At 38.9% G+C, this 18,208-nt stretch overlaps 1 protein-coding gene across 3 annotated transcripts; it reads right to left on the bottom strand.

Annotated features, from left to right (window-relative positions):
- Positions 1–809: 809 nt before the first annotated feature.
- On the bottom strand, positions 810–18,050 carry MCMBP (minichromosome maintenance complex binding protein). 3 transcript variants are annotated; one of them, XM_075717499.1, is made up of 16 exons: positions 17,969–18,050; positions 17,111–17,181; positions 15,223–15,363; positions 14,881–14,922; positions 14,310–14,411; positions 13,533–13,626; positions 11,932–12,089; positions 11,117–11,217; positions 9,108–9,277; positions 8,097–8,220; positions 6,338–6,455; positions 5,509–5,674; positions 3,094–3,227; positions 2,280–2,444; positions 1,782–1,870; positions 810–1,478 (listed from the first exon to the last, which is right to left on the bottom strand). In XM_075717499.1, exons 1-16 carry the CDS (start codon positions 18,042–18,044, stop codon positions 1,352–1,354), a joined length of 1,878 nt encoding a protein of 625 aa, XP_075573614.1. In that variant the 5' UTR covers positions 18,045–18,050; the 3' UTR covers positions 810–1,351. The 3 variants fall into 3 exon arrangements, with proteins under 3 accessions (XP_075573614.1, XP_075573613.1, XP_075573612.1); XM_075717498.1 differs by having other exon boundaries at positions 11,932–12,083; positions 13,491–13,626; positions 17,111–17,196; positions 17,987–18,050; XM_075717497.1 differs by having other exon boundaries at positions 11,932–12,083; positions 13,497–13,626; positions 17,111–17,196; positions 17,987–18,050.
- Positions 18,051–18,208: the final 158 nt, after the last annotated feature.

Below are 18,208 nucleotides of genomic sequence, written 5' to 3'. Positions count from 1 at the left end.
TGCTTAACTTCATGTTAATGTAGCACAAGTCAGATGAAACCATGAATATTCATTTTAGTGCTCAAAAAAAAAAAAAAAGCTGTGATTTGAAAGGGCATCAAACTTGGCTCAAGTTTAAGATCAACAATTTTTATGTACTGTAATAAATACTCCAATTATTGTTAGTGTGCAGAGATGAAGCAGTTTCAGATTGTTTTTTGCTGCACTGCCAATGTCATGTTTAGAAAATGCAGTAAAAGGGGGGGTTCCTGTTCTCACACTCTCGATGATGAGAAAGCACTAAGTAAAGGTGCTATTGGCTTCATGTAAATTTGGCAGGAGCCTTTTTTCTTGTTCAGAAAAGGATTAATTAAAGCAAAATCTAGAGTTAGCTCCATCACTGACTCCTGCAGGCTGGCTCTGCAAGCACAGCCCTACTACTACTACAACAACATAGTCCTCCTGGGTTACTCCAACTCCGTATTGTTTTCACATTTCACTACTTAAAGCACCCTTGTTAAACTAGTTCTGCAAGTTGTATTAGGGGCAGTATGTCCTCTGAAAACCAGCTCAAAGTGTACAGCATGAATAAGATAGGGAGAGACCATTCTTAATGCTTAATTGGTATTATTGAAACAATTTAAACACACTGCAGTATTGGTAATGTAGAAAGTAAGATACGTTTGGTATGAGTACATGAGCATCATCAATTCTCCAGTCAATGTTGGTTTGGGTTTTTTTTGTTTGGTTTTTTTTTTTTTTTTAGAAAGTTGTGCCACAATAAAGCTCATTAGAGAGATTTGAGAAGTTAGTCTTTTCTAAGTACAATAACGATGTATTTCATACTGGAACCTTGTCAGGGCTAAGATCAAATCACTTCTTTACAGCACAATGTAATCACTGTTGTGCTGCTGCTGGGAACAACAGTACACAGCTGTAGCTACTCAAGTCAATGTTTGTTTCAGCTGCAGCTGCTGGTTCACTGAAACCTCTGATCCTCAACATTCAGCCATTCAAGCATTATATCACAAACTTATTCCAGAATAGAGCCTACCACTGCTGTGTATGAAGGGCTCTGAGTTGACTTTTCTTATTATTAAAGGAAATAAGTTTACACAACTTCAGTATTAAAGTTTAATATCAAACAATTTGCTCATCGTTACCAATTTTCAATTACAAAACAGGCTCCAAAAAAATTTCATAAAATATGTTTAACTGGCTGAACAGAGTTAGGCATGTTCAGACTGCAAGGGTAAATATCCGTAACTTTTTGGTATAAATTATCTACAAAAACTGGTATAAACAATATTCCAATCTTAGTATGGGTTCCATCTAGGATTAGACAAATTTTCATAGCGACATCCACAAAATATTAAAGTTCATTCCCATTAACACATTTTTGCTGCTGAAGTCTGGCTTTACGTAACGCCTCCAGTTGCTTTGCTCTCAGCCACCGCTCTCTTGACAGCGTTGTCTGCCCCGCGCTGAGAGACAGGAACCTAGATGAGCAGAAACAGCGATTCAGTCAGAGCTTGCTCATGTGCCAGGTTTGATAAGCAAATTCAGTACAAAACCAGTTTTCCTTCAGTAGCCTACGAACTAGAAAGCATGGGAAGAAAGGGGGGCGGAAATACTTTGCCTAACTAAGAATCCGTGCCAAGAGGAACACGGGAAGGGGCGATTCCATCTTTTCATTGCTCGCCAGCCTCATGCAACTACAATCAAAGTGCAGGCTCTGAGCACTGACTTCACTCGTTACCGGCTTGCTAAAGCCTTCAGTTATGACAAACAGCGCTGCCCACCTCGCTACAAGCAGAGTTCTGTGCAGATCATCAGCTGTTATGCTCTCGGGGTCATTCTTGCGCATTTCTACAAAGTCTTCTTCTACTGCCTGTAAAGAATACAGCATGTAATTAAGGGGCAAAAAACAATCTCTGCTACCAGATAAGCTTTTAAGGAGCTAAACACCATAATGACCCTTAGATTACAGAAGAAATGTTTAAACTCATCATTGTCGGGAAGCGAGCCTGAGTGAAAACAGGCTAGTTCTCATCTTTGAAAAGAATTAGTTTTCAAAATGAGTTTTAGAAAGCAGGGTACATGTAAAGTATATACTGACATACTCAAGAGTACAAATCCTTGAAGGCACATTCAGGACAAGCAAATGCTGCTGTTAAGTTTTCTAAAAACCAAAGGAGAACCACTGACAGGGAGAGCAGAGGGAAAGGACAGTAACTTTCTATTACAGTGCTTGCCATCTGAATATACAGTTGGAAACGTTTTAGTGAAGTCTTCCATACCTTGGTCACTTCATCAGATATACTATAGTCCAACAGCCGCAATAAACTTAGATAAATTCGAAATTTGTTCAGCACAGAAGGGAGCACTGCTGTTAGGAGGCTGTTCATATACTCTTCCATGTTTGGTGGAATTATCTGTGGTTGTAAGTGGACTTGGCAATCTGACTGAAAAACAAAATTACATATCATCTCTTTCCACATCTTATTTTTTTCTATTCCAAGACTAATTCAATCTCTAAAGCAACAGAAGTCACTATTTCCCAGAATTAAGGTAAGACAATTCGTTCTTTAAATATTTAACAGTTCCGGTTTTGAAAACCAGCGTGAAGTCCTTACTCAAGCAGGAGTCAGCTTCACTTAGAGGCAAGAGAGAAAACACGCGGTTTGTAAAGCTGCAACGCAAGAGATCAGGTATTTCTAAGCTTAGGCTACTCAGTTCTTCTCGGGTTGATGCCAGATCTGTCGCGCTCTGTTCACGTGCCCATCAGCTCAGAAACTACTGCACTAGAGCAAGGCTTTGAGAGTAGCCGTGTAGCTGCAGGCTTTACCCGCTACTGGGATCTTGGTGAATAACTTCAGTCACCGCCTTGCCCTCACGACACTGTGCAGCCAAGGAGGAGGGAAGGTCAACCTCTTGGTTCTCCTTCAAACAGGCTCTTGGCCTGGCTGCAGCCACCAGTGAGAACTAACGCTAGTATCACACCCACCCTCGGTCACAAGACAGTTTTCCTGTCTTCGCTTGTCTCTGGAACGGCCTGCTCTAAGTAGCTACCGACTGTAATTATTCCCCAAATTCAGGAAGACCTTGCCATACCGGTAGGAGTGATCGGCCCTCTGAAGTGATAAGAACATTAATATTGCATGGGAATTCCATCTGGTGGTAATTGAAGTCATAATCCACCTTCTGCCAAGTTATCAGATTACCCAGTGCTGTCACATTATGTACACCTAGAAAAGCAAGAACAAATTCTCTGACAACTGGACCTAAACAAATGTCAGACCTGATTTTCCCCCCCCCCCCAATCTGTTTTTAGTGAGCAGCTGGTAGAAAAATTCTTGCAAGCATCCCATTTCTTTTTGTGTCTGTGGTGTCTACCATATACAGACAACCAAGACCAAAATTAAGAATTCTTGAAGGATTTCAAGCCTAAATTTTATCTGGCCCAGTATATGTGTTAATAGCTAATGTTTTTATCGGTCCTACAAAGCCAGATAACTATTTACAGAGAAAAAAAAAAATCTCTCCTGAAAAGAGGACAAAACACTACCAATTATCTGACAGAAAGTGTAATTTAACAGTTTAAGGGGGATGCCTGGGGGAAAATCCTGCTGGATAAAGAACACATTAGACAGGCTGGCAAGACCAGAACAACTGAAAAACATACTCATCATTTTGCCAAATTTTATAGAAGTCACCTGCCTTACCTGGAACTACGTTATTTAAAATCTAGAAGTTAAGATTGACAAATTCTCCCTTTGAAATACCGACATGTACCCGACAATTCGAATTTCCCTTCAGCAGTGTTACTGCATCAAATGGCACATCTACTGTTATGTTTTTGCCTTTAACGAATTAGTATGAATTTACTACACTGTAAATAAAGGTAAAGTTAGTAAGTAAAGGCAAATTTAATATTATGGTTTACTTCTGGGACATTTTCCCCTTTGAAATGTCTAAGCTGTAACTTCCAAGAGTTCCAAACCAACTACTAGATCTAAAGATACTTCTTCTTCTCTAGGATTACATTTTGTTCCCGAGATTGCTACAAGAAGTCAAAAATTCTTACTTTTTTATTCTAAATTCAGTAAAGAACACCACACCAACAGAAATGGAATAAAATTAACAAGCCTTTTTTATCTGCAACTTTTAATACTTACAGTATTACTTTTTATTAAATGTTGAGTTTTTCAGACATTAAGGACAAACATCTTAGAAAATCTATAAAGCAGCACAGCAAGATTTTTCTGTAAACGGGAGTTTTTCCTGTTTTGACTTTCTTTTGAAACAGATAATGCAAAGATTTCTACTAGTTTTACTATTTTCTTTAGTGAAATTTTGTAACTTCACTAAAGCAAAGTGACAAAAAAATACTGAAGACTCAAAAACAACTGAACAATTTCAATGATCAACTTTTAATAGCAGTAATTTTAAAAGGGAAAAAAAAAAAAGATTGTGTTTCTAAATAGAATCAACCTGAAATCTGAACTTTGCTAGTTCTGCCAGACTAAGTGCTTGAAAGAGTACTGACACTCATCAGATAGACCCAAAAGGTTATAGCATCACACAGTCTAGCAGGTTTCTCAATTTTTATTTTAAAATCAAGTCACTTCTAGTGATGTGCTATTCATCTTTCCTTGAACCACCACAGATATCTGTACTACACATTCTCCAGTTACTGATTAATAGGTACCACAACCCACTGCTTTTATGTAGGTTATAATTAAATTATTGTCTAAAGCTCTGTAGAAAGCATAGTAGACTGCACTACATCAGCTTACAAGATAGAATCATCATTCTGTTCCACACAGTAATAGCTGGGTTTTTTTAATCTCCAGTTTTTAGCTGGGTTTTCAGGGATGGTTTCCATATATACAGTAAAAGTATACAGCGTAGGGCAGCAGTGTATTCTTCCCCCACTTCATTCATAATCACAGGAAATGGAAAGGCCATTTGAATAAATCTGAGGTTATTTTGGTCTAAAGCCTTACTCAAATCAGCGGCCTTTTCCACCAAGTGTCAAAGACACCGTCCAGAGTTCTCTACAATGCAAACAAAGCTATACTAAACAAGGAACCATCTTGTTTCAGTATTGCTCATTTGTGGTCTGGGATAGAGATTTTGACTCAATACAAGCATTTCTGAGCAAAATACCAGAAGCTTCCAGAAAGCAAAAGAGGGAAAAAAAACAAACCCAGGAGATCAAGGACCAAGCTGTAAGTTGCCCGAGAAGGCTGCAGACTAGCAGGAAGCTAGTTAGAATCATAGAATTGTTTAGGTTGGAAAAGACCTTTAAGGTCATCCAGTCCAACCACTAACCTAACGTTACCAAGTCCACCACTAAACCAATTAAGGGTTCAAGCAATGAAAGAGGATATGGAAACCACAAACAGTTTTGCAATCGAAATTATCACTGTGACACAGTTAGCATCTCTGTCTTAAAATACATCAACTTTTAACCTTCCTGATGAGATAATTTTAAAAAAAAAAAACCAAACAAAAAATGTCTACCTGTTGTGTCAAGCTGTCCTTGCTCAAGCTGAGTCTCATCTACTACAAGGGAAGTGTTGCTGGCAAGCTGCAGTACTCCAGTGACTAAGCGATTAGCTGTGTAGTCTTTGTGTGGGATGAATCGTGAATGGTTCATGTTTTCAATGGTCATTTGTAGGCGATAGGACTGCAACAAGAAAAGAAACTCATCAGCACATTTCCTCTCCTCCAGGTTCCCTAGTAAATACTGCTTCCTTTAGCAAGAGCTGTAACTGTGAACCTCCACAGTTACTAAACCAAAACTTGTTACCGCAATGTAGAATACACTTTAGCCCAAATGTCCAAATGCTAAATACTTAAAAAAAAATTCCCGAAGGAAAATAAGGCTCTTAAAAACTTCTATCACCTATATTGCACATCTAGGATAAGCAAAACAACAACAAATGATTTATTGCAGCAATACAATTATGACCCCAAACTGAATTACTATTTTTCTGCAGAACAGTATCCACAAACTTGGGGATAAATGGTAACAACACGATAATTAAATGACCTAAATGTCTAAACATATCAATCCAGAAAGACAAAATAAAGTATGTCGCATCTGTCTGTCAGTTTAATACCTATGAGGATATGATTTTATTCCATATTCATCCTAGATGACTAGGTAAATAGAGACCTCAACTGACAGGCAAGCTGTAGCTCCATTTTTATCTGCTCTCTACCTGGATAGCAGGAGCCTTTGTTTAAGAAGCCTACCTTTAACTAAAATATTGTTTATTTGGTTGGAACAATTAGTCCAACATCTACCATGATAAATATTAAAGCACTAAAATGCCATTATTCTTACTGCTGGAACAAGCTGCTGGATAATGCGGTATATGTGCTCTGTGAAGATGCTGTTTCTTGGACATCCGCTCAAGTTGACCGTGAATTTTCCCAGAGGAAGCACATCTCGTCTTGCGTAACTAAACCAAAAATAACACAGGTTAGGCAAGCATCTGATCAACAGGGTGAATACAGGTGTCAATCAGTTTGTGTGTTGTGCAGTATCTCTGCTAGCTAGCAGGATTTCAATACTAATACATACATACATAAATAGCAGCCACATTTTCTTCCTTCTCCAGTGTCCAAGGAGCTAAGTTAGGCTGAAGGCTGCTGTGGAAGGCTTTGCAGCGTTGCACAAAAGGAGGACATTTATAGTGCCAGAGATCCTGAAATGTGCCTTCTAGACGTTCTGTTCTCCTTGTGCTCTACTGTTACTCAGCAAACATACTCCTTCCTCCTTTTCCTTTCTTATTGCCCAATCTCAATTTCCCTGCTTATCATGCTTGTTCATTTCCTTTACCTGCCCTCAGCTTTCCTCTCCCTCTTCTTACTGTATATCTTCTCCCCATTCTTGACAAATTTCAACTTTTTTTGTGATATCAGCTAAGAGAGAAAACACATTCTAGTCTAAGTGTTAGAGCATTCACAGTCCCACTAGAAAGAACGAAGTGTGCACAGAATTAAAAAAAACCACACAACAAACCATGCATACTGATATTGAAGTACTTCTATTCACAGGGAGACAAGAGTTCAGGGCAGACTGTAAACACAAACCCACCATAAATCTTGTCAGCTCATAATTATGCTGTTATGGTTGGATCTATCTTGATACCACCTGTCTCGCTGAGGCTGAGAAATATCGTACGGCTTTTTACACATCAGTTGCAGGTATGAGAAAGGTAAGATGCTGAGTCCAGTTACAGCTCTGTAAACACTTCTGTTAAACAAATACGTGCTGTACTAGTCACTCTGTAGCAGAATGGAATTTTTGAAAACCATAAAACAAGTGGTTTATTTACCAAGAATTTTTTTTGTTTTTTAGAAAACAGAATCCATTTTCATTTTGAAGAAAGACTAAAATTAAATTTGAGCCTGACAACTATACTTAATCTAATCAAAACATAAGTCTGAAGTTTCACACCTGAAATTTTAATGAGTCAAAGGATGCTGCTCTTTCATCCAGTGACAGTTTAAACCAACATAAGAGAACGTTAAGCAAATCCACTTTAATCAGCCACGAAGATAGATCCCAATGCAGGCACATTCAGCTACAGCATCAGCCCAGGTGGTAGATTTATATCACGTGCTAAACGGGGGTCACTTGAACTTACCATTAAACATATGTCTACATTTAATTAAACAAATTCCCAGAAAGTACCTTTCAGTATCTTTTAATACCTAAAGAATAATTAGCTAGTAAATGCCTTCTTTGAGAAGTCAGTTGCATGTCCTACTCAATAAAAGAAGCTAGAGATAAAAAGATGTTTTCACACCTCTGTTTAAATGTGTATCTTGGAGATTTTTGTCCAGCTCTCAAAGGAACACTGAAAGGAAAGCCACAAAACTGGCTTTTTAACAAAACTTACTGTTATTTCAGACAATGAAATCTGCTTACTGTGTCTATTACAACAGGACAACTCTAGCTAGACAAAGTACTACTGGAGTAAGTACTATTGAAGCTATTTCTGCCATGTATTTGCAGAGTGGTGAAGAACCCCATAAAAGGAGATTTCTCTTAAAAAATGAATATACAAATTCTCAGCAAACATTCAAATACTTACACTGTAGAGATGAGATGCAATATAAGGTATTCAGCAGCCAAACTGTCTCCCAAAAGGGCATGAGTGAGGAACCCAAGCAACTCTGCTCTCACCGGTGACAGTTCAGACATGAAATTAGAAACAACTGATAAAAAAGCAGAAGACAACAAATGTCAGAAAATGTGCTGTTCCTCACCCTCTTCCCTCTACACAAATCTTACTTTCCATTGCAGTTTGATGAAGAAAAATGGTTACTCCAAAGCAGTCTAGGAAAAATAAACGTTCATTGGTTTTCCGACTGAGTAATTACTGGTTTTGGATAACTTGAGTCACTCAACATTTCCTTAGAAATGCTTTCTTTTTTTCCATTAGATATTGTGTAATGCATTTGCAGAAGGCTGTAAAGATTGGAGCCAAATTTCTAAAATCGATAGCCTATCCATACTATATTAAAGACAGGAAAAAAAAAGAACCTTACATATAGCACAGCTCAGGACAACCAATAAAAGGCACGCAAGGAAGACAAAGATAAATATAATTCAGAGGCTTGCATGCAATAATTCAGTGGCAAAAAAATAACAGTCAAATAGGCCATGAGGAATAGCACAGTTGCTTAAAACCAGAATTGCCTTATCCTCTTCACAGTATTACTATTCTTTACGTTGTCGGTACGTTTCTTATTTTCAGTTATACTAAACTGGAAATCTCATTTTCCAGCAATTCACTACTCCATTTAAGAACAAATAAAATCCTATGGCTGAACAACCTGTTAAAATCCTTGGGCACATAGAATGCAAAAGAAGTTTCACATAAATCACATTTATTTCGGAAAAATAAACACATAAACATCACATAAACACAAACGCTTGCATCTTATCCCATTCTGTAGCGTCGAATGGTTCCTCCATTTAACAAGATTTAAATTCAAACCCTGCCATTGATGCATTTGTCTCCAACCAAAGTAGTGTTTGTTCACACGTACCAGGAAACCTTACATTTACATGTACACAGAGGTCAAGTTCAGATACTCACAGGTTTTACTCTCCTCTTCATTAAGGCAGGCAGGCAGTAATGGGTTGATGTGTTGTAATTTGTGTGCCAAAATCACATGGATTCTGGGGACTAATGAGGCTGGAGGACTGTGTACTCTCTGTTCTTCTGCCGTGTCCATACACTCCATAGGATCGAGGGCCGAGTTGTCCCTACAAAAGAGCACAGCACAACAGGACTTAGAAACATTCCGCACAAATTTCTCTCCATCTGACTAAGAGCAGCTGGAACCAGGCCAAGAACAGAGCACGTCGGAACAAGCGACATGCGCTCCCAGCTCCTGGTAACTCCTCCCATATTCAAACTACCTTCTTTACGATTTTTATAAACACCATAAAGACTGAATCACAATTATATAATGATACAGAAATGCCAAAGCATGCTTGACCAAAAAATTTGCATTCTATTAGTTTCAGAAAATAATCAATTCTTACTTTTCTGAAAGAAAAAACCCCACAACCAAACCCAAACAAAACCCCCAGAACCAAAACGCAAAACAAAACAAAACACCCCAAACAACACCAGATTTATTATTTGCTGCACCATTTAATAAGACATAGCTTCAAATAAAATGTTACACACTGTTCTGTCCAGCATGTACTGAATGAAGTCTAAACAGTATCTTTTGAGAAAATAAGGTAATGATTTATTACATTTGTCTGTGTGGGATTTTCATATTCCTCCAGGTTCTGGAGCCTGACAACAAGCTCTTCTAGACAGTCACATAACAGCTGTATCACTGGCTGAGTTAAAAAAAAAATGAGTAAATAAATTCTAAGGTACCTCAGCTCGAACTTGGAGGTATTACCTCTTAATTTAAGAGTTCAGATAAACAAGCACTGCTCTCCCTGATGATGCCTTATAAAATTCCTTCCAGATGGTTTTCATTTTTTATGTAGAAACTAAAATCCCTAAAGTGACTTTATCAGATGATAACAAAGTTTAGTACAAATTTAATCAACTTGTACCGGTTTTAAAAGCTGAAAGGTTTTATAACTTCAAAGCCTCTTCAGCAGTCCACCACAGACTCTTTCCATTAAAAGAATCTTCTTTTGTTTACATTCAAAAAGTTGCCAAATGCCACCATTTTGTCTATTTGTGATAGAATGACATGCAGGAAAAAAACAACCTAGGACAGACCAACTGAGCTGTCAGTCTGGGATCAGCTGTCAGACAGATGATAACCAAAAGCAGCTGACCAGGCTGAGTTAACTTTTAAGAAGTTGGCACTATAAAGGATTCACACTGCACTCTCCATATTGTACTTATCAGAAAGATAAACAAAATCACCAACAGAAATAATTTAAAGTGCAATGTTCAAGACATCAGCAGTACATATGTTAGATCGGTCACAAGTTTGATTTTAAAAATTTACTTCTTGCATCCTTCTCAGTTAGTTTGTATTTTGTCAAGCAAGTAATTGCAGAACAGCAGGTGAAATGGGAAGTTTCTATCAGCAGTATAATGTGATGCTATACCCTAATTAATGAAAAAATCAACCCAATTTTTACTCATTTTGGTCCCTTTCACTCTCCATGCAGACATGCAAACTTTAATACTGTTCAGAACTGTTTATGGTAACAACTTTCACGGACTTAGAAATCATTTCAAAAGGAGATTTTGTAATTTTAAAGCTTATTTGAAAGCTTTCTTCACTCATTCACTGGAAGTTTAATAGACATGCAAGAGTACAAAACATTTAGCTATAGAAGCACTTTCTGCTTTAGAGACTGTACAACAACCTAAAAAAAGACACATCGTGTATCCAAGGGTATGGACGTACCGGAGTACAACAGACTTCAGTTTACAGGATGGCAGGGATCTAACACTTTCACATCAACCTTTTTTTTAAGCAACAAAATTCACTTCTTAAGCATAATTGTTATGTATTTACACGTTTCCCTGTCTGTATCAAGGGGACAGCCAAAATATTTTCCTCACTGAAATAAAAATTTCCTTCATTTCAGGATCACGCATCAGGGAAGCCGTACCTCTCTTCATTGTTTAGTATGCTCAGCACCGGATCCACAGACAGAATACCATATACCTCCAGAACATCGTTGACTTTGAAGCTCTCCCAGCTCTCATAGACCTGCCACAAAGAGAAAATAATAAGATACAGATTGGCCAGATGCAGGACTGCACACAAACAAAAGGAAAAATCTCAGGAGGCTCAACCATAGACTGAGAATAGTCTGTGTGAAGAGGTCTCTCCTAGCCCTCAGTGTCAGTAAGCTTACATTGGAAAAATGAGTTTCTATGATTGCATGCTTTTTCCTATTGGCATTCTTTTGCTAGACAAATGTAAACAATTGTATTCTAATCCGATTTATCAAGATTTGCTGAATAAGAGAGCATTCAACACAGTAACAGCATAGAAATTTTGTGTTGGAAGTTTCATAGTCAATCTAACATGCTAGTGAATCAAAGACTATTTCAAATACAATACAAAAATGTGTAGTGCAGTGTTTTGCTTGTTCCATTACAACTTAAGAGGATAAATCCTAAAAGCAAAATACCAGGAGTCAGTATCAGCTACACCCTTCAGCATCTAATAACAGATTTTTGCATTTTGCTAAGTGTAGTGAGAATGCACAAGCTCTAATAAATGCCTGGAGGAACTGAAGTTCAGCAATTCACATACAAGGGTAGTGAAGAGAAACATTGTGATGATCTGTAGAAACACTGTGGACTTGAAAGACAATTTCTGTACCTATAAACTAATACAAGACTTACACTCTAACTTCAGATTCTATCTGCCTCACTGAGGCCACAGCCATGCTCATCATCTCTCCACTTCTGTTACCTTGACAAGACATGCTGGTCCCTTCTCTCCTGGCAATGGAAAATTTAAGTCAAGTGGAGGGGAGCAGTTGGGAGAAATCAGATGATGACCTGCAGAAGCCTCCGTTTCTAATCTCTTTGGCTCCACATATCCATGGATATCACCTCCGCTGCCTGGAAATAAAGGATTCATAGGCTCTTTAAACAGAAATGCAAAAGTGAACAACTTTCCTCAATGAGCAACACAGAATTAAACTAATTTAGCAAGACGTCCAAGACAAAAATATTTAATAAAGCAATATATTTGACAGAAGATACTCTTACTCAGAACAGGAAAGTCTCACAAATGCGTATTTTCTATCATCAAGATAAGCATAAATGTGAGTACTGGTAAAGATCTATCTATCTTAGAAACCCAAACGTGGCCAACAATCTGATTTTCCAAATGTAATGCTTAAACTGTGTGAATTAATTTTTTCTAAATTCAGTAGGACTGCAAAGGTAGTATTTTTCTGCACCTCATGGTCAAAAAACTAGATAGTTCTTAAAAGGTAAGAGTAAGCATCAAAATAATAGTTTACATTAAAAATCTCTGTAGATTTTCAGCAATAATAAAGCTATAAAAATCTATTCTACAACTGAATGGTCTGAGTATGAAGACAAAACAGTCTAAACTGTCTAATAAAACATTTGCAAACTCGTAAGAATACAAAAACTTGAATTCAGCTAATGACCTGATAGACATATAACACCGAACAAAAGAAAGCAATAGCTTCTACAATTTTTTCTTTAAGAGGACTGACAATTTTAAACTAACCACTTCCTCTTGTTCAAAAGAAGACAGGCCAAAAATCTCCAGAAAAGACCCCATGCCAGCTTAAGTGGCATGTCCACAGAAGAGCATAAAGACAAATAGTTCACGAACTGATTATAAGATAAGTAAGAGTTGCACACTCTCTGAACACTGCTACTGCTTGAAATACCATCCTCCTAAAAGGTTTAATAGCTTTCTCCAGGATGTTTCAAGTGCCTGCTATTAATCTCATTCCTTTATGAAGCTGGATTAAGTTGTCTCATGTTAGAAGCAAAAGGTAAGGCTGGAAGATATTTTTTAGATATATACTACTGTTTGTAGCAAAGCAGCACCTAACTGAGATGCAGTTCAGCTTCAATATGCACAGTAACATCCACATGCGGAGTGCGAGAGAGACAAGATTACATGATTTTCCCCAGATTACCATGAAACCTGTGAGAGAGTGGGAAATTAAACAAGAACTCCTAAATTTCAGCCTGCTGCTGTAAACTGTGTGTGTGCTCTTACATAAAAAAGGCAATACACAAGTGTTGCTGTACAAAATACTATTTTAGGAATTAATTCTAGAAAGTCAGCACCAACCATACATACAACATGCAACACTGTAGGCTCTCCCACACTGATGACTTCAACAAAAGCCACCAAATTAGTTATGAAGGCTGCATTAACACTACTGATTCAAACAATTGCAAATATTTCAATTTTCTGAGAATGAAATTTCTGCAAATTCTGGAAAGATATCACAGTAACTATTTGTCAATAATGACTATTACCCATATGTTGCTCTTTCTGTTTAGATGGATGTAGATCCATATCCTCATCTTCCTCATAGCTCCTCTTGTGGCGACTTGGTGTGTAGGACGTTGAAGGACTAACTCGAGCTTGGCTTGCACTAATATATGCGTAAAATTGAGGATTAAGGACAACTACAGACTCAGTTAAAGTTTGGGGTTTTTTTAAATACAAAATGCTATTATCCTATTTTGAGCAAGACATTAAAATAATGATTCGAGTTCTTATCTAGACATTATCTCTTTAGATACATAAAAAACCTGCTTAAGAATTGTCCAGCAATCATTGGCTTTTTTAGAAATCCACTGATCTCTATTCCACTATCGATCTCTAAAGAAGGCTGGGGTTTTCTTTATGCCCAGAGAACATGCTCGTGGTCAGGTACAACTCAGGTGTTTTTACAGGTTCTTGTAGGAGACTCTCACTATGTAACAGTGTCCTAATATAATCAGAAAATGGTAACAGAATGCCCATGGCTCAATTGAAGTTCCTCATTTTCTAAACATTTGTAAATAGAAATTAACAGAAATTTTTAAGACCCTCCCAAGCAGACATGAAAAGCCAGCCTAAATCCCTACTAAATCAAAAAGCAAGGCTCCTCAATTCATTTGCATCCTCTTTGCACATATAGCACAACACCGATTCTTTTTACTTTTTCTACACCTACCACCTCTCCTCACCTATCCTGATTCACTGAAAAAAAACCTTTAAATAAGCTTATCCCCTTAAATCTAATGAATTAGTTGGCGATCACTGTTTGTATAACAGAGCACTAGCTCAGTCAAAAAAGATATTTCTTTCACCCATGCTGATTCGCCAGGCACTGGAACGCAGTAGAAAGTCTGTCTCTCCGAGGTGACTGTTTGTGAGGAGTTCAAATCAATTTCCTGCTGAGGCTAGAATACCAAGAGAAATGTTGTTAAAAATCTGATTACAGAGTTTGTTTTCTTTTTTTGAACTAATCCCACAGATTCAGTTACTTAGCCAGAAGTTACAACAAACATGCAAGACCACCTACTCATGAAACAGTGAATCCAAACAGTCTGCATCTATAACACTTTGATTCTAATAGCACTGCACAACCAAAAGTAAATTGTTTTCCACAGCAGAAAGTTTCAGGAGTCCTCCCCGCTCCAAGCGAAATAGATTTAAATACAATAGAAATGGCCTGAAGCCTGCTGAACTTAGAATTCCCATGAGCAGTTACGAATACTCTGCTTTCCAAACCTGAGATTAATTTTGTATTTTAAGAGCAGTATCTCCAGGAATCCACTGGTGAGTACCAAATAAGTTATACTGCACTTATAAACCACATCTTTCTGTCTAATATGTCATCTCAAAATTCATGTAACTTGTATAACTTACCCCACATTCTGCCACATCTCTGTATTTACCAAAATGCAAAACCTGTCAAGAAGGAAAATGCAATGCAATCATGTTTTCTGACAGCATCCTGAATATGAATTACTTATATAAAAATCATTGTGGTCTAAAGTTCTTCAAAGAACATTATTTTAGTAATTTTTATTCCTCAACAGAAATGTAAGAAGTGATGTATTACCGATGCCATTTGAGCCGTATAAACAGAGCTCTATTAGATAGTGCTCAGACTCCATAGGTTTAGTTCAGAAACTAGAGGCAATAAGAAGACTAGAATGGAGAAAATGCTAAACATCTACTAAAATAATAAATCAGTATTTCACTTACACGTGCATTTGTGTTTGGGTCAACTGTTTCATATACTCCCATGTAAAACTCAGGATCAAACATATCTTGAACCATGCAGCGAAATTTCACCAAACTGTTGGGCTTTAGGTAATGTACAGGAACATCATTCAGTGAAGGAACCTATAAAAAAGAGCTTATTCTAAACAACTGGTATATAAGTATTAAGACATGCCCTGCAGTAAGCCAAAATTAGCACAAAATCTGTCACCAACTTATTCTTTAATCATCCAGTATATCCTACTGTTCACTTACTTGCCTCAAACCCTGTATTATTGTTGATACAATCAATTGCCTCTGATAATTCAGTGCCTCATCAGGTAACATACTGAATATTTTCCAAGTACTTTTCCCTCACATCTACTGCCCTAATCCAAGCAGTAACAACATGTGTATATCTCAACACTGGAAGTTTCTGCAATAACTGCTACAGATAATAGTTACGATTATCAGACACTTAACAGTTTCCAAATTCTTCCAGTTCCACAGCCACCAGTCCCATTCATTTCTAAGTCCCAGTACTGGGCTATAAAGAAATGCATTTTGGTCACTGAAACAGTATGGCAACTCTACAACAACATTTAAAACTAACTCTTACACTTGGAATTATTGCAGCTGCAGTATTAAATAGCATTTATTACTTATTTTATTCCCATTTAACAGCACTTTTACCATGTATTATGTACCAGTGGTACCACAGCAATCACATGCAAAATTTCTAACAACAAAAGGCTGTGGAAAACCTGTATGTTCCAACTCCACACTGGGGGAGTCTTTTTCAGCTATGTTTACATGACAATGGAAAAACAGAAGGAAAAAAAAATCAATGGCTAAACATGTGGTATAACTTGAAATAGTGAGACTTGCAATAAGAATAGAGTTTTCTGATTTTGAAGATAAACTCTTTGTTGAAAAAAACCTACATCTGACATTAAAACACAACAAAAACCAGAAATGGCCCTATAGGAAACAGCATTTTAACAAACAAACATATATTCCCTCATGTTTATCTTGAGTAAGAAAATGTGCCTACAGTTCCTTCTAATGCTGTAAATTTAGCACAGTTTTGCCATCTACAGTTTGATTTACTGTCATTGAAATACTAATTACAGAATACTCTCACTGACAAGAGGAAGAAAAAAAAAAACCCAATCATTTTCAGTTGTTTTTTTAGCCGTAAGTAGAACAGGTTTGATATGAAAGTTTCTCATCCACTTAGCAGTGTTCCACGATGCCGTTTTTGCCAGTCTTTTAGAAAAATATTAGCTTTTGAACCCAAGCGCGCATGTTTTATTTGTAAACCTAAAGCATAGCTTCCTTGTTAAACTGCAAAAACCAGGCCTGATCCAGCCCAATAAGGCACAGGTTTAGCAGAAAGTATTTTTTCCTAAAACCTGAAAGCCCAAGTGGCTATTTCTTCAACCCACACAAAGTCTGCAGCATCACAATAAAAGATCACGAGAGAAGGGGTTTATAAACAGCAGTTCAGAAACTTGTGGCGTACAAATACACACACTGCAGACTCAGAGCAGACAGGGCAGGCATTAACACTTCCAAAAATGAAAGTATTTGTCAGCTCCTGCCATCTACTGGCTTGTACTACAAATAGGCAGCATTCAGCAGTTATGGCCCAGGGCAAAACAGTACGCTGAAGTCAAGTGGATTGGCTTCTCCAGTTTCAGTCAGGATTTTGCATCTTTGCTCTACACACAGATTAAAGCAACTGAGATGTAAATAACGTATCACAAAGTCTAGGCCTGAAATTCGGAAGTGCGCTTATCACGAAAAAGAAGAACTTCTCAAAAATGCGTAAGAGGTAAAAAGAATGAAACTTAAGAATGGCGTAACTCAAAGAATAAAGCAATCTTACCCAGTTAGTAGCATTATTTTCTTTTAATTTCTCCTTGAAGTATTCGGTCACTTTCTTTTCCCAATCAGAATTTGGAACATTTTGGGCTACAAACAAAACACATTTACGTGCATATTAGCATCACATAACAGACTCCTACTCAGCATTCTCCTAACGCAGTAAACAATTTAAACATTTACTTCTGTTCTGGGCAAATGACTGCATTTTAGACTGCTTTATGCCTCTTGTAATTGCACTGACTTCCCGTCTTACACCTTTTCAGGGAAGCTAAGACGAACACAGCCATTCTTGAAAGCGAGGAAAGGCTGCGAAACCCAGCTAGAGAGTGGAGGAGGTGAGGCACCGCTTTCTGCTTTATGTTCGCTGCAGAAATTTTTATTTCAACACGCCTTCAGTTAAGAGCAAGCCTAGCACTAAAACAGCTTCACCTAATGGCACAGGTAATATGACCACCGATCGGTAAGCCGTGTAGCCAGCGCATGTTGCTCTGAACCCCAAAATACGCTTCGGTTTCTCTCCCAGCCCGCCCGGCCCGGCCCGCCCCGCCAAGCCAGGGCAGAGCGCGCTGCCCGGCCGTCAGGCACCGGGACGGGACCCCCGGCCGCGGCCGCGCACCCCCTCGGAGGCCTCGGGAAGGCGGCTCCCGCCCGCCGCCGGCGGGGAAGGATGAAGCGGCCGCCCGCCCGCCCTCCCGCCCGTCCCCAGCCCACCCGGCCGCTTCTCCCTCCCCGCCTCCCCCGGCCTCGCCCGCCGCTCTCCCGCCGCCCCCTTTCCCCCTGAGGGAAAGCCCCGTCCGGCCGCCGCGCGGTTACGGGCGCCCTCACGGCGGCCGGGTGGCTGCTGAGAGGATCCCGGCCCCGCCCGGCCGGCGCTCACCGAAGATGCCCTGCACGATGCTGAAGGGGTTGTTGAGCCAGTCGGCCACGCACGGCATGGCGGGGGCGAGCCTCGCCGCGGGCGACGAGGGCAGGCAGGGGGCTGCCGGCGCCCTGCAGCCGCCAACTCCCGCTCGCAAGCCTAGCACGGGGGCTCCCCGCTTCCGCCCTCCTCCTCCTCCTCCTCTTCCTCTTCCTCTTCCTGCAGCAATGGCGGCTCTGC

This window comes from Pelecanus crispus, chromosome 10, assembly GCF_030463565.1.
Source record: "Pelecanus crispus isolate bPelCri1 chromosome 10, bPelCri1.pri, whole genome shotgun sequence".
NCBI lineage: Eukaryota > Metazoa > Chordata > Aves > Pelecaniformes > Pelecanidae > Pelecanus > Pelecanus crispus.
Note: the sequence above shows the minus strand (reverse complement) of the source record. Positions and strands in the feature narration are given on the sequence as shown.